This window comes from Sturnus vulgaris, chromosome 7, assembly GCF_052056855.1.
Source record: "Sturnus vulgaris isolate bStuVul1 chromosome 7, bStuVul1.hap1, whole genome shotgun sequence".
Lineage (NCBI taxonomy): Eukaryota > Metazoa > Chordata > Aves > Passeriformes > Sturnidae > Sturnus > Sturnus vulgaris.
This window is the reverse complement of record NC_142249.1, coordinates 17,886,624-17,913,075: the sequence shown is the minus strand read 5'-3', so window position 1 is coordinate 17,913,075 and position 26,452 is coordinate 17,886,624. Positions and strand designations below refer to the sequence as shown.

Here is a 26,452-nt window from a genome sequence, read left to right as displayed (position 1 = left end):
ACATCACCTTAATGATCTCAATCATCATCAATCAACCTTAATCACCATCTATAAAGATTATTTTGAATTTTAACTTGGAAGCCATGAAAATGAAATCAATTATTCTACATACCAACACTGGGGGTTTTTTGGGTTGTTTTTTTTTTTTTTGCCATGTGTGATTATCACCTTCAGAACCATGTGAAAATGTTCTGGCCAGCAGGAGAAAAAGTAAAGCTAAACGAAAATTTCTTTAAAAAGGGCTTGAGGAAAGCAGAGGAGTGATTCTACTAAAAAATTAAAAATACGGCAATTTTTAAGAAGTCTGATGAGTCAGAAGAACATTCCTGAAAAGGTGTCCTATTCTTCAGAAAAGATTTAAATATCTTCTGGTTAATGTGTAAAATCTTGCAAGGCAAAATTAAAGACATTTATCTTATTCAGTACTTATTAACTTTTAAAATAATAAGTAGATTCAATGACTATCATCAACACTATAATCTGATGCCCTGTTTTCAGTACAGAAGGAGAAAAATTTATTTCCCTATACCAAAGAGCTTTATGAATTTGGGTAAATCAGTGAGTCATTACGTCAAAAGTTCTTGTCATTTTTCCTACTTTTTCTTGTTTGCTATACTCTCTTACACCTTTCATTAAGTATGAAACAGGGGAAGAAATGAAAACCCTGAAAAAGTATCCTGGCTTAAACAATATTATAATCCACATCAATAAAAATCAAGATTACAATAGTTCCTATGAATAAAAGCCATGTGGATTATGGAGTTAACTCTTTCTAAGGGCTGGTTTTCTAGTCCCAGTAGCCTTATTTCCTCCCTGAAGGAAATTACCTCAAAGCAGTGGTAGACATTCAAAAGGTTTTTGCAAAGAGCATGAAAAATATATTAACTGCTCACACAGTGTGACATCTTACCTGCTGTTATTCATTATTATGTTCAGTAACAGGAATAGGAGGTGCTGCAATTACAACCCCCAGCCCCCAACAGACCCTTCACCCAAAGTTAGTGTAATATTGTGTTCCATAGTTTCTTTCTGTTCAGTTCCAGGGGGTTGTATAGCCAGTAGCACACTGGGAGGGATAAGAATCAAAAAGAGGAGAAAAAGAGCACACAGCATAGAGGATCATTCTGCAGCTGACATTCTAACAAGGGGATGACAGCCAGGCACCATTTAAAGCAACAAAACTGTTCAGGAGACACTGTGTGCAGCAGAAGAGCTGAGTATGTGCGTGTAGTTGGTGCATGCAAATAAGAACTCAAGATAGAACCAGGTTTTCCATTGTCTATGAAATTTAGATAACCATTTCCTTTATACAATTAGATAAAATCAGGATGCTCCATCCTGGCTTGAAGCAACACAAAACAATGGGGCTAATGTCTTCAGATTCATTATCTTGTTTCCAGCACTGACATTAAAAAATATTGCACAAATTTTTAAAGAGTTTTAAAGGCATATTTAGGTAGTTTTCTATTAATAAGATTATTACAACATTACTATAGCAACCTAAAAGTTATAGTTGAAAGAAATTTTCTAAGCCTTTCTACCCAGTGCTTCTAATTCTCAAAGCTTTTTGAAAATCCTTTAAATTGCTCACTAGTTTTGTTTAAATATTTCAAGTCTGTTGTTAATAGAAAACACTTTAGAAAAGTTTTTTTGAGAGGATCTTCATGCTTGACAAATCAGTGTGTATGAATATCACACCTTGCATTAAGAGGTATGTTCAGAATATGAGGCAGTATTCAATGAAATGGGCATAAAGGCAGATATTGAAATTATAAGGTTGTAAGTTTATATAAAAGTTAAGTCAGTAAATTAAAAATTGCTATATCCTTAACACCTGCAATACTGTCCTAAGCAGAGAGATTAACATACTACAGAGAGCAGTATTAAATGACTAAAGTAGGCAGCATACACAGCAATGCAAAACACTATGTAAGCACAGGGGAACAATTTCTCCACTTGTGTGTACAAACCCTTGTGCTGTCATAGGACGTGATTTATAGAAATGCAGCAGAGATGAGAAGAAAGCCCACAGGCCTGTCAGTGGGAAGTTCTCCCTTCAACAAGTAGTTTTCATTTCACAGTAACAACAGTTTTCACCTACAGACCTGTATGCAGGGCCAAGAGATCAGCTCTGTGGTGCTCCTTGGCTACCAGGTGAAACAGCTGTGCTTTGTCTGAAGCCAGACCGGTGTGGAGATTTCTTCTCCTCTGTGAAAGGATCCATAGGCAAGGTGGAATAATCTAGAAAGCCCATTATTTTTGTTATCTGCAAGTGTTGCCTTGAAGACAAATTGGACGTTTTCACAGCTGACATTTTCCTTTGTAGCTAAGGGAAAAATCTAATTTTCTCATGGATGTCAAATGCTTTAATGTTTTCAGTCTTTGAGCCAATGTTGAATCATGGTCTTCTGGCCACAGGGAGACAATCATGACTGGAATCACAGGAGTCTATCTCCCCACTTCAGAGCAGAACTAACCTTTTTCTGATGGATGTTTTCCTCTAGCACCCTCTCAGAAATCGTCCATGACTCCACACAGACAACCTGCTTTATTGTTGCACTGCACTTAGGAAGGTCTGGTAATCTTAGGGCTAGGAAGTTTTTCCTGATGTCAAACATAAATCTCTCTTCCTGCAATTATGCTGAATTTATCTCTTGAAGATAAACTACTGTGTTCAGCAGGAGATGATGTGTGGATGAGGATGTGGTGACTTGTGAAAAGACATCATCACTCCTCAATGTGCTACTCCTACAAGACAGGTGGTTTATATTTTCACTAGAGATCATTTAGTTGAAAAGACATATTCATCTGAAGGAAATAGTACAGATTATAAGAAATATAATTTGCTATTACTGATTTCTTTTTCAGTTATACACAGGCTATATAATACAATATTTTATACAGTACAATACAAATATACAATCTCAAGGAGAGTTTTGTAGGGAATTTTTCTGTTTGCATACAATAAAAATTAAGTCTTGAAGGAAAAAATGCAAATTTTTATTTACACATTTAAAAAACTTTTTCCATATGTGTTGAACAGCCTACAGAAAAGGTCCCTTATAAGTAGCATATACATAGTAATAGACAATAAAGACTGGAGTGTTTTCAAACATCTGAAAATTTTGCACAGCATAACTTCCTTGATTCCTTCAGAATACACCTAGAAAAAGTAGACCTTTCATAGCATTTGTTGACAGAAAATGATGATTTCCTATTTGAGGTAAATTAAGAATTTTACATTTCCTAAGGTTAAAGGTTTCTAAACACAGCTGTTTCTGGCATAATCAGACAAGAAATACATATGGAAGAGACAGCAACTAATATATTCTATTTCTTGTTGCTAAGTGAGTAGTTTATCAAAACATCTGACTTCTCGTCTTCAGGAAAAGATGACCACATTTAATTGGTCAAATGCTTTCTGCACAGCTTGTACTTGCTGGATTTTATACCTCTGGATATTGATTTATACCTCTGACAAACAATAAATGAGAAATTTAGAGAAGAATATACAGGCTAGCACTGCTCATCTATGGATTGGGAAAGACTTCAGACTTTTCTGGGGACAGAAGGGGACTCTAACTAAAGTAAGCTTTTACATCAGAAACAGAGAGTTCGATTTGTACATCGGTCCCCAAAGAAAACAGTAACATAAGTTTGGCTGGGATAGAGGGGACGTGATCAAAGACATCAATGTGTGATGAATGTAGACTGTAGCAATGACAATCTCATTTTTAATAAGGGTACTGAAGCTGCTGTTGTTGAAGGTCTAAATTCAGTCATTGTGTCAGCAGCCCTAAGGGATGATAGCAGCATGCAACACTGTGAATGTAGTTAAGAAAAATAAAGGAGCTATTACATCCCAGAATCACAGCTACATTTCTGCATTGAGGCAATTTGGCAATTTAGTGACCAAAAGCTGACAAAGCAGGAGAGGCAACTGACACACACTGACACAGAGAACCATTGGCAGTACAACTGCTCCTGGCAGGGAATGTGTATCCAGATCCAGACCTGCTGCAGTGTAATTGCAACTCCATGGAAATCAAACATTTTAACTGTGCAAATTTGGTTTGAATTAAATCTTTCAGGTTTTATACCAATTTTAAATGAGCCTTCTCAATTTTTTTCCCAGGATAACAATATTTGGTCTAAGTGCTACCAACAGCATGGAAAGCAGACAGTAACAGCAACTTTGGGATTCTTTGTGGCTCTTCGGTGCTGCTGAAGTGCTGAATTCATACAATTGTAGAATGTTTTGGGAATGTTTAAACCAGGCAGGTCAGGGCCCCCTCCAACCTGGCCCTGAACACTTTCAGTATGGGGCATCCACAGCTTATTTGGGAAAGCTGTTCTAGTGCCTCACCACCCTCATAGTGAAAAATTTCTTCCTCATATCTACCCTAAATCGCCCCTCTATCAGTGTGAAGCCATTACCCCATATGCTGTCCCTTTATGCCCCTGCACAAAGTCCCACCCCAGCTTTCTTGCAGGCTCCTTTAGATACTGGAAGGTGCTCTAGGATCTCCTTGGAGCCTTTCTTCTCCAGGGTGAACAACCCCAACTCTCTCAGCTTATCTTTAAAGGACAGGAGCTCCAGCCCCCAGACAATCAACTGGTGACTCAACTGGTATCGTCATTACATTTTTTTCCTGGCTAAAATGAAAATTTCTAGGGATTCAGCTTTCACATCAATCTACAAGGAGCTCCATAAAACAGGAATATGTTGTGGGTTAATTTTTCACATGGAATATTTCATACAGCTTTTTACCTAGAGAAAGAATCTTCAAAGGAAAGGCAAACTAATGAATGAAGATGTTGGCTGACAAGGGCAAGTTTGTAAAAACAAACTGGTTTTAATTGAAAAGATTTTTATTAACCACTTAGTTAACACCGACTCTAAATAAAATAGACAGTTGTCCTCCTCTTCAGATCTAGTCATGCCTTTTTCTCTGCAAACATGTCTATGAAATTCTATAGTGTTCAAGAATTTTAGCAAAGTCAGAGGCCAGAGAGCAATTAAAATTAATAACTAGTCACTTTCTGTGCAGAAGGTTATATAGAAATATGCTTGCTGTCAAAAGTGTTAATTTATCACTTACATGACACCTAGGGAACACAAGTATGCTGAAGCATGAAAACACTGCTCTGGAGTTAAAACATTCTTTTTCTTCCTTTTCTTCACTCCTTCAACTAAAATATATGATGTTGCTACTGAAAACCTATTCATATTTGGAACTAGATCAGGTCTGAAACGCATTTAATATATTCTATCTGAGGAAAACAAATAACTAAATAAGAAAAGTAATTTATTTACCAAACCCCTGCAGCCATGGTATAACTTAACCCAGTGCAAAATGTTATGAAATAAGAATTGCGACATTCCACACAGGTGTAAATGAATAATTACACACAGAACATAGTGTACAACAGGCTGACAGGATGCAAAAAAATTCCCATTTTTACTCAGATTAATATTTACTGTCACTAAATCTACCTAAGTACAATTTCCATTTTTTCCATATCCTTGGGTTTAGTTTTGTGTCTGTGTATGTGTATGAAAGTATCTCACATGTACTCACTGCTCCTATATATATCAAACAAAAGAGGGTGACTTAAACAGGTGCATCAAGAGTCCTCCAGGAAGGTTTGTGGAAAACTATCTTTAAGAAAACTCAGATTTTTATTTTTTAACATGTTTTCTAGTGTTGTCCAGTACATATTCCTGACCAGGAGCAATTCCCTGCCATTTTTATAGGACACAGCAAGATGAGCCCATTCTACTGTAGACTCCAGCAATTTCTTATCACAGCCACTTCACTGTAAGTCATGTCTTGTCTTTTCAAGTGATTTAGGTGTTTTCTACTTTGATTTCAATTGGTATATTACTTAATTTCGTTCATTATTTCTTACAACGTTTCACACTTGTAAGTTCTATATTCCTGGGAAATACCTGTATTAAGAGTTTCATAGTACCAAGTTAAGACTGAAATATTCTAAGAATGTGTTAAGGAATCTGCATCTTACTACTGTCAAAAGTCAGTGCAACTGAAAGCATGTGTTTTCCTTAATCTTCCTAAAACATATGTAACATACAGAAATGTTTAAAAACTATGGGAACCATTTTTCTAACTATAACCATTGCTTACTATTCCAATACAATATAGTGATCAAAAAACCACCAAAGATGATGCGTTATCCAAAATATTTATTATCTAAACAATACAATAGATTAAGAAACAAGTATCCAGCAAGTCTGTGAATATCAGAGTCCATTAAGCCTTCTTTCTATTAGAGTTCCACATTATGACAGACTGGTTTTGATACTCAATAATATTAATGATATAGCAAAGTTCATTTTTTATTGGACACCAAAGAATACACACAGGAGAAAAAAAATTCAAGGCTGCACCTGTGGGAAAACCCACAAAATCAAACTTTGCTTATGGAGAGTCCACAGAGGAGAGAAACACAGACTAAGAATACAATCTCTGTAATACCTAATACATCAAGTCCCTCAGTTCTCTGCAGGGATTTTCTACTGTCTAGTAAAAATAAGATCAAACTGCATTCTTTCTTTTCAGATGAATACAAAATAAATTTCTTTTTTTCTGTGTGGCCATCTGCTTTGACAAAACTTAAAGACACTTTAAATCCTTTACTCCTCTTCCAAGTTTTGCCAAAAGCTTAAGATGCATTTGTACAGTATAATCACAGATATTTTGTTTCCTCAAGAAACCAGTCTTAAAACCAGATGACAGAAGAGCTAACAAGGAGCAGTTGGTTTAATATGACGAGAGGTGACATGACTTGACGAACAGGGGCTTAAATGGAAGGAGCTGGAATGAACAGTCAAATGATGCAGTGAGGTGGGTGGCCAACATAACATATAAGGGGGGGAAGGAAGGAAGGAAGGAAGGAAGGAAGGAAGGAAGGAAGGAAGGAAGGAAGGAAGGAAGGAAGGAAGGAAGGAAGGAAGGAAGGAAGGAAGGAAGGAAGGAAGGAAGGAAGGAAGGAAGGAAGGAAGGAAGGAAGGAAGGAAGGAAGGAAGGAAGGAAGGAAGGAAGGAAGGAAGGAAGGAAGGAAGGAAGGAAGGAAGGAAGGAAGGAAGGAAGGAAGGAAGGAAGGAAGGAAGGAAGGAAGGAAGGAAGGAAGGAAGGAAGGAAGGAAGGAAGGAAGGAAGGAAGGATCAGAGAAGAGAAAAAGAAACAAATATATAATGGATGAGAATATGGAGATTAAAAAATAGCTTTTTGGAGAGTAAAGATTGACACTACTTAACAACTAGACCCTCTGGAGGATATAATTTCAAATTATTTGCAAGAACATTCATTCATCTTCATTCAATTTATGTAAGGCAAAAGAGGAGGGCATCTCAGAGGACATGTTATCCACTCAGTTCTTCCACTTCTCTGAGGAAACAGCATCTGCTCAGCACTTCCAGGCAAGGAAGTGAAAACTAGCTTTATATAATAGCTGCAGATGTAGACTGCCAGGAAGTCAAAGTAGTTCATTGCTCCTTCAAGAGTCTAAAAATTCACAGTTCCTGGGATCCACTAGAAGCTTATTGGGGTCTGTACCAAACAGTTTGAAGAACTCTCCTGTGGAGAATATCAACTGTGGGAGCACAGAGGAATGATGCAAGCAATGGACCCTACAAAAGAAAAAAAAAATCTATATATTTCAGGTGACATAAGAGATGGAAGTGATCAGAGGCTCTGGATGTCATTGATATTCTCCAAGATGGAGCAGAGGGCAAAAAGAAAGAATGTTGCAAACTGAAACTGCAAGAATGAGAAGCTGTTCAGAATAGATATCTGAACAATGCTGGAAAATAATCTTCAGTTAAAGAAGGCTCATGCCCCAGAATTGCTTTGGGAAAGAGGTCATGGTGAGAGAAGTTATGGAGCTCTGTGATAGTTAATGAGTAACTAATAATCTGTAAATGTATGTAGTCACTGACACTATAACTGGTTTGGAAATGTTATAAAAATGGGAATAATTGTAAAGATTACAATTAACCTGATTTGAGGATGAAAAGGTTTTATTTAGCAATGTATTGTGAGTTTAATGCTAATTTAAAACCTAAAAATGCTACTGAATGATTTTAATCTTTTCCTGACATTAGTTTAATGAGGACCAGAACATCTCATCAGCTCTTGTACAATCCTTGCAATTAAGAGCATTGTGGTGGGTAGTGTTGAACACGAAGTAAAAGCAATACTCTCCATAACTGCCCGTGCCCACCACGCTCCTCACAACCACGTCACTGGTACGAGTCCCACCCTGCGTGACTGTGGAAAGGCAGACACCCAGACAAGAGCACAAGGGCTGCAGCTCTATTTGCATCACCTGCCCCTACAGAGCTGAGATCTCTCCATTTCTCTATTGCACCTTTTCCAGAAAATAATGCCATCGTTTGACCTTCCCTATAACAGCAACTATTGAACAGTTTTCTCTTTTGGTGGCAGGAAAAGTACATGGTATGGAGGGAAGAGGTAAGGTTGGCATCTCATTTTCAGCTCTTGCAAAGAAATGAAATCTTTCCTTCAAAAGAAAATGTAAATTTTATTTCCAGAGAACAGTACCACAAGGAGCCTGAGCAATCAAGTCTGAGGCTTGATTGTGCTTCATGGAAATTGGGAGGAAGGGTATTAGTAGTCCCCCTCTGCCTTAAAATTAGATGTGTTTCACAACAACCCTTTTTCTCCTAATTTTTAAAACGAATTATTTTCCAACAAATTCTGAATTGACAGTATCTGTTTTTAAAATAACCTTGGCTAGATTACACAGCCATGCAAAAAACAGCCCAGAAGACACAGGTTATTCTGTATTTCCCACTGGTGGTCTCAATAACCCTTAATAATATGCACTGATTAATGGTTCCCAGGACCCTGAAACGTAAATAGGAGCAATTCTCATTTTACAGATGAGGGAACTCAGACACAGAATGGTCCTGTGACTCTGGGGTCAGAGTGTAGCAATGCTATCTGTCTCATCTCTCAATCTCTTCTGCCCTTTCCCGCAGTATATGATCTTCTCTCACAAATTAATAACCAATATTACAACAGGCCACAATTCTAAAGTCGCTCTTTCCTTCCCCCAGACAGGGTTTACCTGACTTATTTCCTCTTCTCTCTCCATTCTGACCTTTTCTGCTTTCCTCTTTTCTTCATTGATGCTTTAAGCTGAGTACATTGTGGGGCTAGCAGAGCTAAAATAACATGTTATACTTTACCCTGAAGGCTTTGAATGTTGTGATCATTCCTCTCTGTTTCTGCAAGGGCCTCAGAAGTCTCCTGTCTTCTGCTGTTATGAGACTTATCCTTGAGTTTAGGAGAAACAGTGTTCATAATGTAAAGCAGATGGCAGGAGAGAACATTGTCTGAAAATAAGCTGTTCCAGGTAGTGACTAGAAAACAAAGCTTTTAAATTGAATAATGATATTCTGAAAGTGACCCAAATTCTGTGGAGGCCAGCCTACAGAGAGAAGCAAACCTCTTAGATTCCAGGCAGCAGGATAACTATTAGTGAACAGGTACACCTAAAGACAGAATAGAAATCTCCCCTTTCTAATGCTTGGCAGAAAAGAGCTATTTATTTTTAAGTTGGAAGTTATGTTTTATGAGGAAATGTTTCTAACTTGAGCACAGTTCTGAACAAAATACAAGTTTGCTTCTTCATATATGGTCCTGGTAATCTCTCAGCTCCTTTGCCAGGTGCTGAAGCATTCTGCAGCAAAGGTGGACAGGCATCACGCCAAATCAGAAGCAGGAATTTTGTACATTTCAAGGGACTGCCTTTTCCCAGAAATCTGTCAACTTCTTTGAAAGATATTAAGTCCTGTGACTGCTGCATGGTTACTGCCCCCTAAGGAAAGTTGACTTATTCTGGTAAAGATGCTCAGGTCTCCCTACAGTACAGTCCTTCCACATTCACTGCAAGTTCTCCCACTCTTTTCTCATTTTTGTTTATTTTTGCAGGGGGCAGAACCAGAGATTATCACTTGCCAGCCCTGAGCCTCAGGCACAAAAGCACTTCCTATTCTTCTGGATATTGCTTGTATGAACCGTGCTTTTCAGAATGACTCCATCAATAGCATAGTAACTGCTAAGAAATAATGCAAAGAAAAGAAGTTGTGTTGCACTTTTAAAACTCTTTTTTCATTTACATGTTTGCTTGTTGGGTAGAATTCTGTGAAAGATAAAGTTGTGAATATGAAGACTGACTTGACTGCTTCTTTGGTACAAGAAACAAATGAAAAATAATATATAATTAAAAAGAGGGGTTTTTTTGTTTCAGGATTTCTCCATTGAAAGAGATAACAAACAAGTGTTTTAGCCAGGTCTATATAAGCACCATAATACTTCAATGTGAAGATTGAGAAAGATAAGTAAATAGAAAAACATCTATTTTTTTCTGGAGACTTGAAATGCACATTGCAAAATTATTAAATGAATATGCTGATACTTCTGATTAACTGAATCATTTTATCCTTGATTTGATGCTGAGATAATAAAGTACCACACCAATATATCAGACAACTATATACTGGATATTAGGAGATATATGGAAAACATTGATGGGAGTTACTAGCTTTTCTCAAAACAACCTGGCCATCTGTTTATATGTTGGTATTTAGACACTTAACTTTAACCTGTGTTTCAGTTCAACATTAAATTAGATTAATTCGATCGACCAATATATTTTCTCTTAAAATTTCCACCAGTAGGATTAATACAGTCTACTAGGAAGAACATTACTATTTAAAATCATGATCAGCCTGACAGCAAAGGCCAGAAGTTCATCCTCACACACAGCTGAAAGAGAGACAAAAATAAGCAGACCTCAGGAATAATGATCTCCATTTAGCTAATTAATTAAAACAACGTAAGGTAACTTAGGAATAAGAATACCCCTGAGAAATTTTTTTGTGGCTTTCAAGATCATGGATACAGTACAAAGTAAAGTCATCTTTTGATGTAAGATGAGTGGAAGCAGCTTCACTGGCATATTTTTTTTGCTGTTTTGAAGTTAGCACCATGTTCTTATTTGTTCTGCCATAGCACAGTCCTCTCTATTTTTATTTAACCCAAAAGCACTCATAAAACTACAGTATGTTAATATTCACATTAAATATTAGTGAAAACATAATAAATGGTAGTAAATGATAACTGTTAGAAATTCCAGTATGAACAGGCAATACTATAGTTAGTCTGATCCAAGCAGAGCCAACGTGAATTAAGCTTGCATTTCCTACACTTTCTCACCAGTGTTGCACAGAACACCGGAGCATCATTTCAGCTCAACTCCAGTTGGAGACATAAAAACACTTTAAACTTAGGCTTTAACTGACACTTTCGTGGTGCTAATTATATCTTAAACTTCCACCTCAAGTTCCTGCCCCACAGTGCCATCTTCATGAATAGCATATTCTGTGATACACACGTGCAGTCATACAAGTCTCCTACCAGAAGAGATGGAGTAGGTTAATTCACATATTTATTAAACGTTGTAAGTAAAAGCACAAAGTGCAGTACCACACTGCATTGTGAAGGAGGGCTCCAGTAGCAGTTGGGATTGCTGCATTGGAAAACACAGCAGTCTACTGACACACATGTGAATAAAGGTAGGGAAATGACACAATGGCTATTTAAGATTTAAAAAAAGTGAGAAATACCTTCATTCAGTAGTGCAGCTGAGCTCCATAGGGGCACAAAGATCATCCTTAGTCTTTCATTGTCTGCTGGGAGCGCAGGACAAACAGCACAGTGGCTGGCCAGAAAGGACACTCATCCATCAGCTGCTACCCAGCCAGACGAGCAGTAGTGAAGGACTCCAGACAGTGCCTGATTCAGTTCTCACTCGGAGAGGATGCTGCTCCAAATTACAAAAAGGAACAAAAGCTGAAAGAAGAGTTTGTTGTTGAAACCATGGGACAAGACTAAAGTCAGACTGGTCTCACAACTGCTAATCAGAACTTTCCTGTACAAAGATTTCTGGCTGGCGATACTAAATGAGCTACTTGAAGATAGTCATATCTTGACATCACACACAGAGGATGATAAAAATGACTAATATTCAACCAGCTCCATTCTAAGTTTGCACCACTTCACCACTCAAATATTTCAGAGAAACATTTCAACATGCTGAATGACAAACAGAAGGCCTCCACTTGCCCTGAGGATCCAATCCTTTCTTATTCTTGAGTTTTGCCAGTATATTTCCAGAGCCTGACTTTCCATCTTAGATGGCTTTAGCTGGAATTATTTGAGACCTCACCACTCAGGCTCTCTGCTTGTATGTGACTGCTCCAGCACAGGAGGTAGCAAATCAAATACATGGGAGCTCTTTAGCCGGGGCTGCCCTCCCCTCTCAGCCCTCACCACCACTGTGGGTGGAGATCCATTCTCCCACTGCAACTGGAAACACTGGACACAAGTCCCACTATGGGAACAAGTCCCACTGACCAGGGCACAAAATAAACTGCTGGGAGTTGCAACACCTTCTGTTATTGTAGAAACTGGCCAGCACGCTCGAGTCAGGGCTGTGAAAGACCAGCCCTGCCCAGTTATTTGCAGGGGTGATTTATCATTATAGGGCCATGACTCGACTTTCTGGTTCCTTTGTGGGAGATCAGGGCTCCTGTACATGAAGGGAGTGCACAATTGCAGATAGTTTTTTATTCCTAGTCAAAAAGCAAGATGCTACAAAGCTACTCCATAGGAGTCTTTGGTAATCCTGATCTTCATAAGCTAAAAATGGTATTGCTTTTCTTTATTGCAAAACAGCATCAGTCAAGCTGGTCTTTACACAGTGCAGACATGATAATGAGAAATATGTACAGGCCTTACCCTATAATTAGGGTGCTTTCAGAAGTGTCCCTGTCTTTCCAGGCAGGCAAAAGTAAAGCACTGTGACTCATCACTAAAAGGTGTGATGGTTCTCAGGAAACTTTTAAGATTTTCTTTAAATGCTGATTGGTTCCTTCTTCAACAGGAAGTCAGAATTTGAAGAGCCTGATAGGGACTGAAGTGTCAAAATGCTCATAAGCCAGGTAAAGCTATTTGTGCCAATTGTCACCAGCTCTAAAGGCTATGAAGGAAATCTTTTACTCAACTAACCCCAGGGAAATAAATAGGTTAGTCAGACTGAGGCAGTAAGGAGCTGTCCAGGATCCTCTTTCTTAATAACACAACTCAGGATGGGCCAATTTAGTCATGTACTTTTTAATTATTACTTTTCTATAAAAACATCCATCAGCTTATGAATAATGTCTGCCTCATGTGTATGTTTCTTTCTGACCTCAGCTTGGTCAGGTGAATTTGACTTTATAATTATCTTGCCTTCCCTTGGCTGGCATGAATGAGGATATCAGCTCAATTACCACCAGCTTATTCACTTTCTGCTTTCACTCAAACTTTGATCTTTTGGAGCCAGAGCTTTTATGGTGCCAAAGGTTTCCAAACTAAGCAGTCTGCAGATAGGACTAAGACATATGCTTGTGTATAGACTTACACATAACTCAATCTGAGATAGTTTAGGGGTGGAACGTCTCTATTTGTAACAGGGAAATGTAATTTTTACTAGGCCTTCAACATTATTCACTATTACAGCTTTCATAGCAGATTATCACACACACCAAGAATGACAACACTATTTTACTACTACACTCCGTGAGCAGAAAAGGGGCAGATTTCACACTGAAAGTTTTCCAGAAATGCTGGTATGCCAGGGTTGTATCTGTAGAGCCACACTCTCCCTAACTCATGATATACACACTATACTGCTGAATATACACCACAAAAAAATTTTATGGAATTCATGAAGTCACTTATAGACCTATTGTTCTCACACTTTGGTACAGGTAAAAGTCTGCCAGTATTTACATTTTTCTCTACTGTAGTCAAATATTCAAGACACTGCACTAAAAATTAAATGCATTAAAGCAATTGTAACTACACATATCTATACATTAAAGAGAAATTTACAATTAAAATTTCAAGGGAAAAATCCTCTTGCTTACAGATTAAATAATGTTTCTTTATTGAGGGAAATATCCTTACAAAAGTCAAATTACTTTTGTCCAGTAGCCAAGAACAATTCCACCTGAATTTTGTCTAATTTTTCTTGTTTTTCCCAAAGCTTTCCAAGTAAAATGAAAACTATAGCGATTAAAAGCTGGTGAATACAAGCTGCTTTCAAAAAAAATAAAGTATGGATTTTTTTTAAAGCACTGATACTCATTTGACATGCACAGCACTGAATTCATATGAATGACTACAGGAACTCCAAAGGGGCCACTGTGTTTTCTCCTTGCATCAATAATCCACACACAAGGAAAGAATTTACACAACAGAACACAAGAACTCCATGGGAATACTGTAATACAACCATATCCACATGATTTTGTGCTTTGAAAACATGCATTTATCTGTTATGTTTTTAAGCACTTAATGCTAATCTGCCCATTACAAACCAGTAGCAAACTGACCATTCAGTCTTCCAGTGTGTAAAATACAACTGCCAAACACAATGCATGGTGAACAGTAAGACTTACTGTCTACTTCTTAGGATTATGGTGAAGATTGATTAATTAATATCTGTAGTGCTTTAGTGCATACTAAGTATTTTTCTATGGATTTAGAGACAGCAGTACTCAATGTTATAAAGAATTGTCACCAAACAGCTAACTCCTGTGTTAAAAAACGTTGGCAAAATTCTCCTCCTGATACTATTCAAGCACGTAAGGATTCAGAGAAGGAAAGATATCCTGAAAAGTCCTGTAAGAATCCCAAGTTCCAGGCCTTGTGTCAGGCCTGTCTCAAGATTATTGCTGAGCTACAGTAGCCTCCAAAAAGTCATTTTTCAAACAAGAACAATTGAAGCACAGCAGTATTCAGGCTCTTGCCTTCATCTCTTCCACCCAGTCCCCTCCCATCCTTCACCATATTCCCATGCCAGGCTTTGTAAGGTGGAAACACAAACCCAAGAGAGGGGCTAAACACCAGCTGACAAAGGGATGAGGAGGTGGCTTCCTAAGGGGTGGTTCCTGTCTACTGCCACATTCACTTTATTTCTCAAAAAACTTACCTCCTCTGTTCTTGCAAATTCTTGAGAACACAAATGAAACATTGTAGGGACATTGTTCTTTAGAGGCTTATTTTTCCTTCATAAACCCCAAAGAATCCACAGCATCACAATAATCCTGGTGAAGGCATAACAGGATGAACTGCAGCTACTGCAGGCTTCCTGTACTCCCTTCTGTAAGTCACTACACCCCTTCTTGGCCCAAGATTTTTGCCTAATTTGCTTTCCTAGAACTCTCTATTAAAACTGTTAATTATCTTGCAACAAGACACACTGAATATTTGACAAAGAGCTACCTTACAAGGAGCACTAGTTGCTACTGTGACATTACCTACAAATAAAAATACAATCTAAATTTTACCCCATCCACTTAAAAAAAAAAAAAAAAAGTTCATTTCCTGGTTCTGCAGCTTGTGCCCATCTATCTGCAGCACTGTAGCAGGGTGCTGTAGTAGGGCTCCAACAGGAGCTTTAACACAACCTGGAATGGGAATACACTTAGGACAGAGAGATGCATTGCTAGGTGATGAATTTACTGTCAGAAAACTATGACTTTGTAATAAAAAAAGATGAAGTATACAACTGTAAACATTAAGTAGTATTTTCAGCTAAGCTGCTCTTAATCATGAAAAATGTATGCTGGCCTTATTTTACCATCTGTACACCCTTAAAATGATTGGGGCCAGGAGATCAAAATGCTTTTCACCTAGTTTTGGTCTCATTGTTTGCTATCTAAAAACTTCCTGTCAGATGGAGGAGACTCAACTGGGAATTCCTAAATGTAGAAAAATATATTCAGTTGTCTGTGCAGTCCAAGGCAGCAGTTCAATCTCTGTGTGCTAACAGAAACTTCATATCTCTGCTTTGACAGAACAGGGAGGTAGACAGACCCAAAAAGACACTGGGCTTCTGAAAACAAATCTACCATTCCACCACCTTTGCAAACAGAGTTTCTAAAAAAAAAAAAAAAAAAAAAAAACCCAAAGAACACAAAAGCAACAACACATAAACAACGAGGGCAACTGATTGGGAAGAAAATGTAGGCCTCACCCTGAGTGCCTAGGACTTCCTTAGGAAGGCTCTGCAATGCCAGCTGCACTTCCACAATTTGAGCACACAATAAACTGACATAGAAAACACAATCATGATGGGTACATCAGTTAAAATTACACTGAAGTCAAATTATGAGGGATATGAAAAGTCACAGAGATGCAGATTTGTAAGAACAGCTACTAAAATTGGCATTTCTCCCTTTCCTTCAAACGGTACCTTTCAGCACTGCCTTCTTACTGTGGATGACAACACAACAAACATACCCAAGGAAAGTACTACCTCATAAGAACAAAATGTCATCCTTTAAGACCTGATGTCAAATTAATGAATATTCAATCAAATAAATATCTGTTATGTCCACACATTGCTGTAGTAAATTCATTTTAGTATAGTAAAAAATGCTGAGAAAAAATAAGATCTAGAATAATTTTTCAATTAGTCTCCATTAAATGGGCTTTCTTAACTTTTACTTTGTACCCTGAAAGCCACAAAAGCCACACATGTAGTAGCTGATGTGATGGGCAACTCTTGGCCAATCTACTTACTCTCATTCCATAGATGTACATTCTTCTACTACTCTTTTGGGAAGACTGCAAATTTTCACCTGAAATAATTTTAAAGACTTAATCCTGTCCAGCAATCTTCATTGTGAGCATCCTCAACAGAATGGGAGGAGGGGAGGGGGAAAGGCTCTTGGTGCTGACTGACAGATTTTTGATATTGCTGTGCTTCCCTTTTACTAATTATGCCCAGATTGCTCATCATGCCAGATACTGTTTATGCTAGGAATTTTCTACAGCATACCTCAGGGGCAAATTGCCTGTAGTGGTGAGCTGGGAATTCTCTATAGCCTACTTTAACAAACAAACCTCCAGTATTCCTCCACATCATATCATTCAACTTTCCTGCCAAATCTTCAGCATGCTTTTCAACTAACTTCAACTAACCCCAGAGAAGGGTATTCCTTGTCGTACCAATTGTTTATTCCCTCTGGAGCACGGGATCTGCTCTCTGACCTCTTGATCTTGCACAACCTAAGAAAACAGCAGTTTTAAGTCATTAGGCTGTTGATAATAATCAGGCAAAAGCCCTTGTGCTGGACAGCAACTGTCAGTCTTGAGATTTCATGTAAATTTCACAAACATTTATAGTAATTGTTAATTTCTTCTCTGCAGAAGCCAGTTATTCACCACCTCAACCTCGTCTACTTTCCACAGACAGACAAGATCTTTTATAAAGAAACTGGAGAGTGTGATCAGGCTCTGGAATATTTACATTTTCTAAACTGGTGGATTACTTTGGGCAGACAGTGTGAGCAACTGTTCCAGTGCACACCAGCACCGTACATTCGGGATGGGCCAGAAAATAAACTACATCTCCATACTCTACACCACCTTTCTGTGACACCACAATTGCTATCAATGATCCCCCTTCCTCTTTAAAACATTTGTGATTTGGTGTGCTGGCTGCTCGCGGAACAACTAACTGGTTTTCATGCTGAATACTCCTGTCCAGGGTGGTGGGGCTGCAGGGTGGCCGGTGTTTCTCCAGCCCCCATGCGTGACAAAGTGCCAAGGGCAGGCATTTGTGGTGGCGGAGTAAGAAACCCAGGGTCCCATACCTGCGCGTCCCTGCCCCGACACGGGGCCAAGGCACGAACCGAGCCGTGTGAGGTGTGAGGCTGGCGAGGCCGAGGGCTGCGGAGCCCGCACGACCCCCCGGGCATCGCGGCTGCCGGGCACGGGCCCGGGCCCGGCGGGTCCCGCGGCGGCCGGGAGGCCGGAGCCCCTCGGGAGCCGGGCTCAGCTGCCGGCTGCGGGTGACGCCCGGCCGGGCGGAGCGGCCGTCGAGGGGCGATCCTCCCCCCCCTCCATCCCCGGGCCGCCGCTTTGTCCTTGCCCGGCCCGGAGCACGCGCGTCCCCGCTGCGGCGGGAGCGCGCCTGCGCGCACCCCGGCGGCCGGCAGGCGGGAGCGAGCGCCCCCTCTCCCCTCCCCCGCTCGCCGGGAGCTCCGCCGGGGCCGCGGGCGGGCGGGGGAGCCCGGGCGTGGCGGGGGGAGCCCGGGGGCGGCCGGGCCCCCTCCCCGCCTCCGCTCCGCGGCGCGCGCGCCCGCCGCCCCCCGCCCCGGCCCCCCGGCCCGCCGCGGGAGCCCGCGCCGCAGAGCGGGGCCCGCCAGCGCCACCCGCCGGCCGCGGGGCCGCACCGCGCCTCCCCCCGTCCCCCCCCTGCTCCGGCTCTCAATGTTCCACACTGCCCGGCCACAGAGCCGCCGCCGCCGCCGTAGAGCCCCCCGGCCGCCTCCGTCCCCTCCTCGGGCGCCGCGGGCCCGGCCCGGCCCCCCGCCATCCCGCCCCTCCGACCCAGCAGCGGGACAGGACGCCGGCGAAGGTAAGGGAGCGGCGGGCGAGGCGGCCGCCGCGGCGGCTGGGCGAGCGCGGTGGGGGGAGGCGGGGAGGAGGCGGGGGGGCTGGTAGAGGAGCTTTGTTCTTGTTTTCGGCGCTCGCTGCCTGGCGGCGGCCGGGGGCGCGGGGCCGGCCCGAGTTCACGCCTCACTTGGTGCACACGCACGGTGCGGAGCGGGGCCGGGCGAGCCGCCGCCGCCCGCCGTGCCGAGCCGAGCCGAGGCGAGCTGGCGCTCCCCACAAAGCGCGGCCGGGCGGCCGCCTGGATCCAGCCCTGCCGCAGCTCCCGCCGCTCCTCCTCGGGCCCCCCCGGCCGCCGGGGCAGCCCCCTCCTTCTCCCCCCCCCCCCCCCCCCCCCCGCCTTTCCCGATCGGCGGAAAAATGTCGGTCTGCCTGGCGGAGCTGCGCGGGGAGCGGCGGCGGGGAGAGCTGTGCAGAAGGTGCAGTTTGAATTATGCTTCTTCCCCCTCCGGCAGCTCTGTGGTGGCCAAATGCAGTTCTTGCTGCTGGCCATGTAAATAACCGGGGCTGCTGCTACCCCAGTGGCTTTAAATGCATCGCGGGGCTTTTCCTCTTCTTAAAAAAAGCCCTACCACCAACACAAAACCAAACCTCGTCCCACCCCCCCCCCCCCGTGCCAGCCCTTTAAATGCTCAGAGCAAGTGTACATTTCCATCTGAAATCAACCCAAGTGTTACTGGCAGTGTATTTTGTCGGAGAGAGGGGAAGAGGGGGGATCTGGCGTTTGGACCCAATAAAATGCTCTGCTCCAGTGTAAATATTTACAGGTTATTAGTGACTTTTTAAAAAACATTTTTAGTGAGGTCTGTTATTTACAGTGTGTCATAAGTTATTAATGTTCATTGCCTAAGTACCCTGCTAAATCTATCTCATGCCTTAGAACAAAGTCGACAATTGGCATATTGTTTAAAGTATGAAAAAAATGCGAGTGGGTTTAAAAATTGGAAATATCTGTATTTTCAGAAGTGTAAATATTGCTTTGTAGCTGTCAAACTCCAGCCCTTGGGTATGAGACAAAGAAGTATATTTTGATTAATTTCTCACTGAAACCGACTTGTCACCTATTAAAAGTTTTCTGTAACTTGGGGAATGCCAAGAGAGAGTCCTGCCGGTTGTATGAAATCTGGCTCTTTTCTTCCCCAAAAAAGTTCTGTATGATGTTCAGTGATAGGCAGGGGTCAGTGGAACTTGGGGAATGACAAGAGAGAGTCCTTCCTTGTATATTAATTCTGCCTCTTTTCCTTCCCCAAAAAGTTCCCCACGATGTCCAGTGATAGGCAGAGGTCAGACGATGAAAGTCCAAGTACCAGCAGTGGTAGTTCAGATGCCGATCAGAGGGATCCGCCTGCACCTGAACCTGAAGAGCAAGAAGAACGAAAACCCTCTGCCACCCAGCAGAAGAAGAACACCAAACTATCCAGCAAAACTACTGCTAAGCTATCTACTAGTGCAAAAAGGTAAAGGAGACAGTGAAACATCCTGCAGTATTTTTGTACGGTATTTGGAACCGCAGTACTTGAGCTGCACTTGTCAGGGCAGAGGGATTCTTCTTGTAAAGCTATGTGGAAGGGAGTGAACTATCAGCTTTGGTAGTACAAGAGCCTGCTAAGCAGTGTTTTAATTAATCCAAGTCTTGTTGGGGTAGCAGTTACACAGACTTGTCCTATGTCTTTTGAAGAGTTGGTACAGAACTTGGTAACTTACGGGCTGACTGGGAGGGGAGCACCTAGATACGTTTTGTATTTGCAAAAATGTGTAAGAGAGCTTTCGCACTTTTTTTCTGAGTTAGGTTTCCATGCCTGGTTGGTGTAGGGTGGAGTCTTCCTGGAGTATTTTATTATGGTCTGTAGACTGATGACAGGCAATGTTGTCTAATTAAAGAAGTCATAAAACCCCAGTGGCTTCTCTGGGCCTTACGAGAGCTTTTTCATGATGATGCAGAGGAGAGCCTTACGCACCTCGAAGGAATGGGTTCATTCTGCCGTTGTTTTGGGAGAAAATTAAGTGAGTTTTCTCCCTTAGGATCTGTGGATTTAAACCCTGATGTTCTACAGGTAGCCTCTACCTTTAAATATGAGAATCTTCAGAAACTTTTTTAGTTACATTGGTTGCATTTTTATTTGCATATAAGTTTGTTGGCAGTCGGGCTCTCAAGAGGTATACTCTGGTAATTTCCTCAAAGATCAGCTGTGTGAAATACTCAGACTTTAAATTCTTTAATTCCAGCTGTCTTTGGAGATGAAACATAACTTTCCAGTCCTTTCCCTGGAGCTGCTTTTCTTTGCAAACATTTGCAAGTATCCTGTAGCAAGAAGAGTTGTAAAATAGCTGTAGTAGCTTCAAATTTTGCTTATTCGGCGTGAGTGTTGTAGTTCTGACTTTTACAAACACTTTACTAATTTTGTCTTGGATTTAAACTTAGTAAATTCTTTTTGAAATATGTTAAAATTATTGCAGAGAGTGGTTGTGTGGCTCTGATGACTTCTGAGTTTGTTATAAAAACCGTTTGAAATAGGACGGGCCAAAGAGAAAAAAGTTTTGGAACTACTATGTAGCACTTGTACTTTGTCATTGTTTGACAAGACTGAGATACAAGTTTTTGACACTGAGGTTTTCCATCTTGTCTTTATTTCACTTAATTGTTGCAAGTCTATTCCATGCATCTCAGATAGTTCTGTAGGCTGACTGAACTTACTGGTATCAATGCGAGGACATCCGGTGCAGTTTCTGTTAGCTCATCTTTTAACACCTGCAATTGAAATTCACAGTATTGATCATATGGGTCCTTTTGTGAAAAGAAGTCTTACTTGACATGTTTAAGAGGAGTTTAACGTGTATTTTGAAATTGCACCTCTTATGTACCTGAATAAATTTAGATTGACAGGAAGTTTTCCGTACTCATTTTTCAGATCTTAACTCCTTGTCAATGTTTGTAATAGAGTAAAGTTATGCACAGATTATTTCAAGTTACGGTATCACTTTTTATCACATAAATACAGCTACTGTGTAAGGTTGCAGGAGGAAAGGCAGCAGAAGGTATGGAGAGTTGATCCAGAGAGATTATTCCAGTAACAGAGACAGCCTGGCAGATCTGCAAATCCACTTTTTAAACACACTGCAAAGTAGTAGGTAAAATATTGTGAAAAGAGTGTGTCTGCTGCCAGCACGGTTCACTTGAGCCTCAGTCACAGGTCCTGTAGCTCTGGTTTAAAGTCATTGTCAAATCTGCCTGTGCAGGCTCCCCCCCCCCCCCACCCCCTGCCTCATTTGCATATTAGCTTGAAAAGAAAATCTCCCTGGTAAAAAGTGCTCGGATGTGAAAAAGAGTTACTTTTCTGAATAGTTGTGGGAAATTTCTATCCAACTCAGCTGTAAGTGTTCTGTTTACATACAGCGTGGAGCAGGAAAAAAGCTGCAAAGTTTCTCAGCTGTGGGATTTGGGTTATGCCTCTGAGAACAAAGAGGAAGCAGCCATGTTAGCATTACTGAAGGCAAAGCCAATCTTGCATTTAACTGCATGGTGGTAGAGGGCAGTGTAATTCCCTGATTTATTCTATAGACTATCTCAAATGCTTTGTGTCTGTTCTCATTTCACCAACAGAATCCAGAAGGAGCTAGCTGAAATAACCCTTGATCCTCCTCCTAACTGCAGGTATGTAATGGCTTCTTAAATTGCGGTCGGTGGTAGGAAATTAATGTGCTCGGGTTAACAAAAGGCAAACTTAGTGTTTTCGACGGGTGGCTGTTAGAAATTGCATACAGCAGATTGAACAAGCATACCAAATGTTTGAAACTGAAGTTTGATATTTTGTCTGCATGTTGGACGTGTAGTCATTAGTGGTTGATGTACGCAGTAATTCTATTCAGTTTGTTGTTCGTAGCTGGTCACTGCCTTTGTGAAACATTAATTATATGAACGTCGAAATAGGCTGAAGGTTTCAACTTAATGTCTGCATGTAGTTTGAACTGGGTTTTTGAGTGCTGAGTTTCCAGAGTGATCTTTTCATTCTGAAGTAAAGAACTGCATGCAATTTTTATATGCTTTCTCTTAGTATGTTGTTTAACAGATAAACTGAAGTATTGCCTCTAAATTTGTGTATCTGTTGGTCGAAGTTGTTTCTTGATAAAGAATATTTTTAAGGAAGTTCCCAGCTTGAGACGCACTTCTGTTTGGTTTTAGAAAATGAAATTTTAAGCATGGAAGACTGAGTGATTTAGTTTTAAAGTGATGGTTTGGGACTGAAGCACTTGATCTGTAGGAAAGTTAGATAGTAGCACAGTTAGCTGATTTCTTTTAATCTTTTACATGTTTTACTTTTGTTAAAAGGATGCATAAAATTCTCATTAGCTGTGAGCATCCAGTGTTCAGATTTGCAGTAAAGCTAGCTTTAAATAATGTTACTTTCATATGAGGCATCTCAGTAAGATTTCTGACTGGAAGGTATCTTAATAACTCGTGTAACAGTGAGCTGTGTACATGTTTTTTTAAAAATGCTGGAAATGCTTTCTGATTCTTTGTTGGAATTGTTTGGCTTTTGAATAGTTGGAAAGGTTTGGTGGGTGTGTTTTGAATTTGATAAAATATGCGCTGTTCTTCTGTCTCACTAATCCTTGAGCACGGGGGCTAAACCATAGCAGTGTTTTATTGAATTTGTGGTGAAGGCGTCTTGTCCTGAGGACTGTGCTGTAGATTGCCTGTGGCAGTCTGATGTATTTGCATGCAGGGTCAGTGGCTCTGTTTGTTTAGGGTTTGGTTTTTTGTTTTTTGTTGTTTTTTTCTGTGGGGAGATGAGTTTGGTTTGGTTTTAAATAACTACTTTAGATAACTTTAAATAAATTACGGGGATCTAGTTTCTGTGTTGGTCCTGCACTTTATATTTGGACCATCAAAGGGGCATGGTAGAAGAGAACGTATTCAAATGAAATAGAACCCTGACACTTTGCTTACAGTTGCCAGAAAGATAATTGTAGCAGTTTTGGGTACAGCAAGTTACAGCTTTTGGAAAGAGAAGCTTTCACACTCTGCAGCACTGTCTGATACTTGGCTCCCTGGGAAAGCGTGTTCCTCTCATATTAGCACAAGAGTATTGCAGAGCATTTTGCTTAAGAGCTGGTACAGCCAGATGCCCAGGAATTCTATTGAGAATGATGAAAACCCCCCAATGTGTCTAAAATTATTCAAGTTTCTTTCCTACAGAGAGTAGGAAAAAATGGGTTTTTTTGCCAGTGAGGAAGTCAATGCTTCTGTTCCCATAGGTATTTTTAAGAGGAATTTAGTGGATTTAGTCAGTAAAAACTTTAAGATGAGTGCATTTTTACCTTATGCAAAATAAAATAAAAATATCTACAAGAGAAACAAGCTTGTGTAACAGGAGATCTGGCTTTTCATGATAAACAGTTTGAACAGGGTTTCAATGCCCAGAGTAGTTGCTGTTCCATTGAAACTGACTTGTTAGAAGGAGCCTTTCTGGTACCAAGAGGTAAATGCAGCTGTGTGCTATGTGCAGAAACAGTCGACACTTTTACTTTCTTATAGGGTGTAGTAGCACAGGTTAGGCTACATACAAGCATAGCAGGCTGATGACACCTCTACATTGCTGATCATACAACAAGCAGCAAAATGCTACTTATTGCATTTCTTGTGGAAGAAAAAGAATTTGTAAAAAAAGTCCTCAAGTATTTAAAAGCGTCTATAATTTGGGCATATTCGCATGTGCTTTAAAAATAAAAACCTTGTGTGTAAGTTCTCCCAAAACCAGCTTTTCATGCACAGTTGCTTCTGTTCCAGTTCTAGAGCACACCCTTATCATTTGCAGTCCACATGTTGCAGGCTTCACTAGAATACAACTGGCAACTAATGCTCTTGGATGCTGATAGTTCTTCTGGTTACTCAGTTACATAAGTAATGAAAAATTAGCAATTTTTAGAATGCAGTAATGGCACATAGAAAATGTTAAATGTTACTTTAACAGGATATCGTACAAATACTAAAGTAAAAATATGTTGAACTCTCTCATATCATGTTAAACGCTGATATCTGCTGCCACTTCTCACCTGCCAATACTGCCCAGAGTCACCCCATGGGAGTGACCCGAGGCTAATTTAGCTACTTTAAAATGACACCGGCTGGCTGCACTGTGATTCTCATGCAAAAGAGGTGTAGATTTCCCCAGTAGTTGTTTTTCCCGAAGTCACATCTATTGCTCTAACATCTGCTTTATAAAAATGCCAGAGCCCCAAGAAAGCCTGTTCCTGGGTATGCTGAGCAGGCCTGGGCTGCACATTAACTTCTATTTTAGGCACTGTGATAGCAGAATGACAGGCACAGTAAAACCGGCTAAACAGTGTTTTTTGCTTGCCTGTCTCAACGGTAAAGATTGATTTCTGATTCTGTTAATTGGACAATGAATGGTTGAAAAAATAATGTTGTCATGTATCATGCTGTCATGTTTGTGAGCAGGAAATGTGAACTGCATCTCGGGGGTACCAACTAAAAATTTAATATCTTCAGTGTTGATAGCTTTACTCTTTAACATGCAGTGGGTACTAAATTCCTGTGATTTTGGTTTGATTTTCAAGAAAGATAAAGCATCGAAAGCAATAAAATTAAATTCAGTTTTCGGCCGCTAAAGATGTTGGAGAAAAATTAAGTGCTGCTTTCATTCATGTTTTCTTCTGTCCAACAGAAAAGCCTGAAACAAGTCAATTACTGTCCAACATACACCATAGCATTAGGATACATAGGTAAACTGAGGACAGGTATCTGATTCCATTTTTTCTAGCTTTTGCTGGCTTAACTCAAAGCTGTGCTACTTGATGCAGTGTGCTGTATTTAATTTCTTTTGTGCTTTTAATAGCATAAAGCAAAGCTAAAAAGATCTTGGCCCTATTGCTCCTAGGCAGCTCAGTTTCAAACCATGGCCAAGCACTTACACATACTTCAAGGTGTGGAAGTGTGCCAAACCCCACTGTTACAGACTCTCAGGTAAATGCTGCAAAGGTTTTGTACATAGTGCATGGTAAATCTGGGCTGCAGAGATGCTCTTAAGTAAGTTTGACATATCTGGAATAACTATTTTCAGCTCATAGCATAAAACTGTTTAGATCGGAGGTCGCTGCTCTGTAGTTAAGGTTATGTCTGAGGCTGCTGTTGTGACCTGCCCAACTTGGAGGCTGCAGCTCAGGTGGAGCAGGGCAGTGCTGTATCCAACGCTCATTGGATTTCCTGGATTTTAGGGCTGGCACAAGTGGGGCCGTTCCCAGGGGTGCTGTGATTTATAGCAGCTTCCTCAAGCTGTTCCTGGCTGCCCTGCTGATCTACAATAACAAAAATGTGCATTCCCAGTTTTCTTTGCTCACTCTTCCTCATTTCCATCCCTAAATTAAATATTGTTCTTCTTTGTGGAAAAGTTTTTGAAGTTCAATTCAATAACACTCATGTCAGCTTAGTTTATAGTTTACAACCCATTTTACAACAAATCCACTTTAGTGTAAACTTTGCAGGAAATGAATGCATACACCAGTGTATCCACTCAGAGCTTAATTCATGTGGTTTAAAAGGTGGTGAGTTGAAACAGTGAATCTTTCCTAGGCAAGCAGGAGAATGTAAGTCTTTTATATTCTGTACTGTAAATTGGCTTTAATCTCTTCTCTTTGTTAAACTGAAAATCAGATATTTGAAAGCAAGTGGTTTAAAAAAAAAATGTAAAGTGGAAAGGCCAGGCAAAACACATGCCTTGGAGCACTGGTCAGAGAAACAACTTGCTTTCTTTGTAGCTGCCTGGAAATGGGACTATTGATAAGGGAGAGCTGCTTGGATCACCCCAAAGGCTCCCTGCTCTGTCCATTCCTCTAGCTAGTGAGTGCCTGACCTTATAGGTCTGTTG

General features: G+C 40.7%; 1 protein-coding gene and 1 long non-coding RNA gene across 4 annotated transcripts in view; one reads left to right on the top strand and one right to left on the bottom strand.

Annotated features, from left to right (window-relative positions):
- Positions 1-17,851, bottom strand: part of LOC148223186 (uncharacterized) — a 203,882-nt gene extending 186,031 nt beyond the window's left edge. The window contains exons 1-2 of one of the 3 annotated variants that reach the window (XR_015804812.1): positions 17,765-17,851; positions 11,681-11,877 (exon numbers count right to left, since the gene is read on the bottom strand). This is a non-coding gene — a long non-coding RNA (uncharacterized LOC148223186). The other 2 variants (XR_015804813.1, XR_015804811.1) reach the window with 2 other exon arrangements.
- Positions 17,852-18,385: 534 nt separating this feature from the next.
- The window catches only part of UBE2E3 (ubiquitin conjugating enzyme E2 E3), a 53,340-nt gene continuing 45,273 nt past the window's right edge, over positions 18,386-26,452 (top strand). The window contains exons 1-3 of the mRNA XM_014880294.2: positions 18,386-18,531; positions 19,821-20,023; positions 22,168-22,218. Coding sequence (XP_014735780.1) covers positions 19,830-20,023; positions 22,168-22,218 — 245 coding nt within the window. The 5' untranslated portion in view covers positions 18,386-18,531; positions 19,821-19,829. The remainder of the gene's footprint in view (positions 18,532-19,820; positions 20,024-22,167; positions 22,219-26,452) is intronic.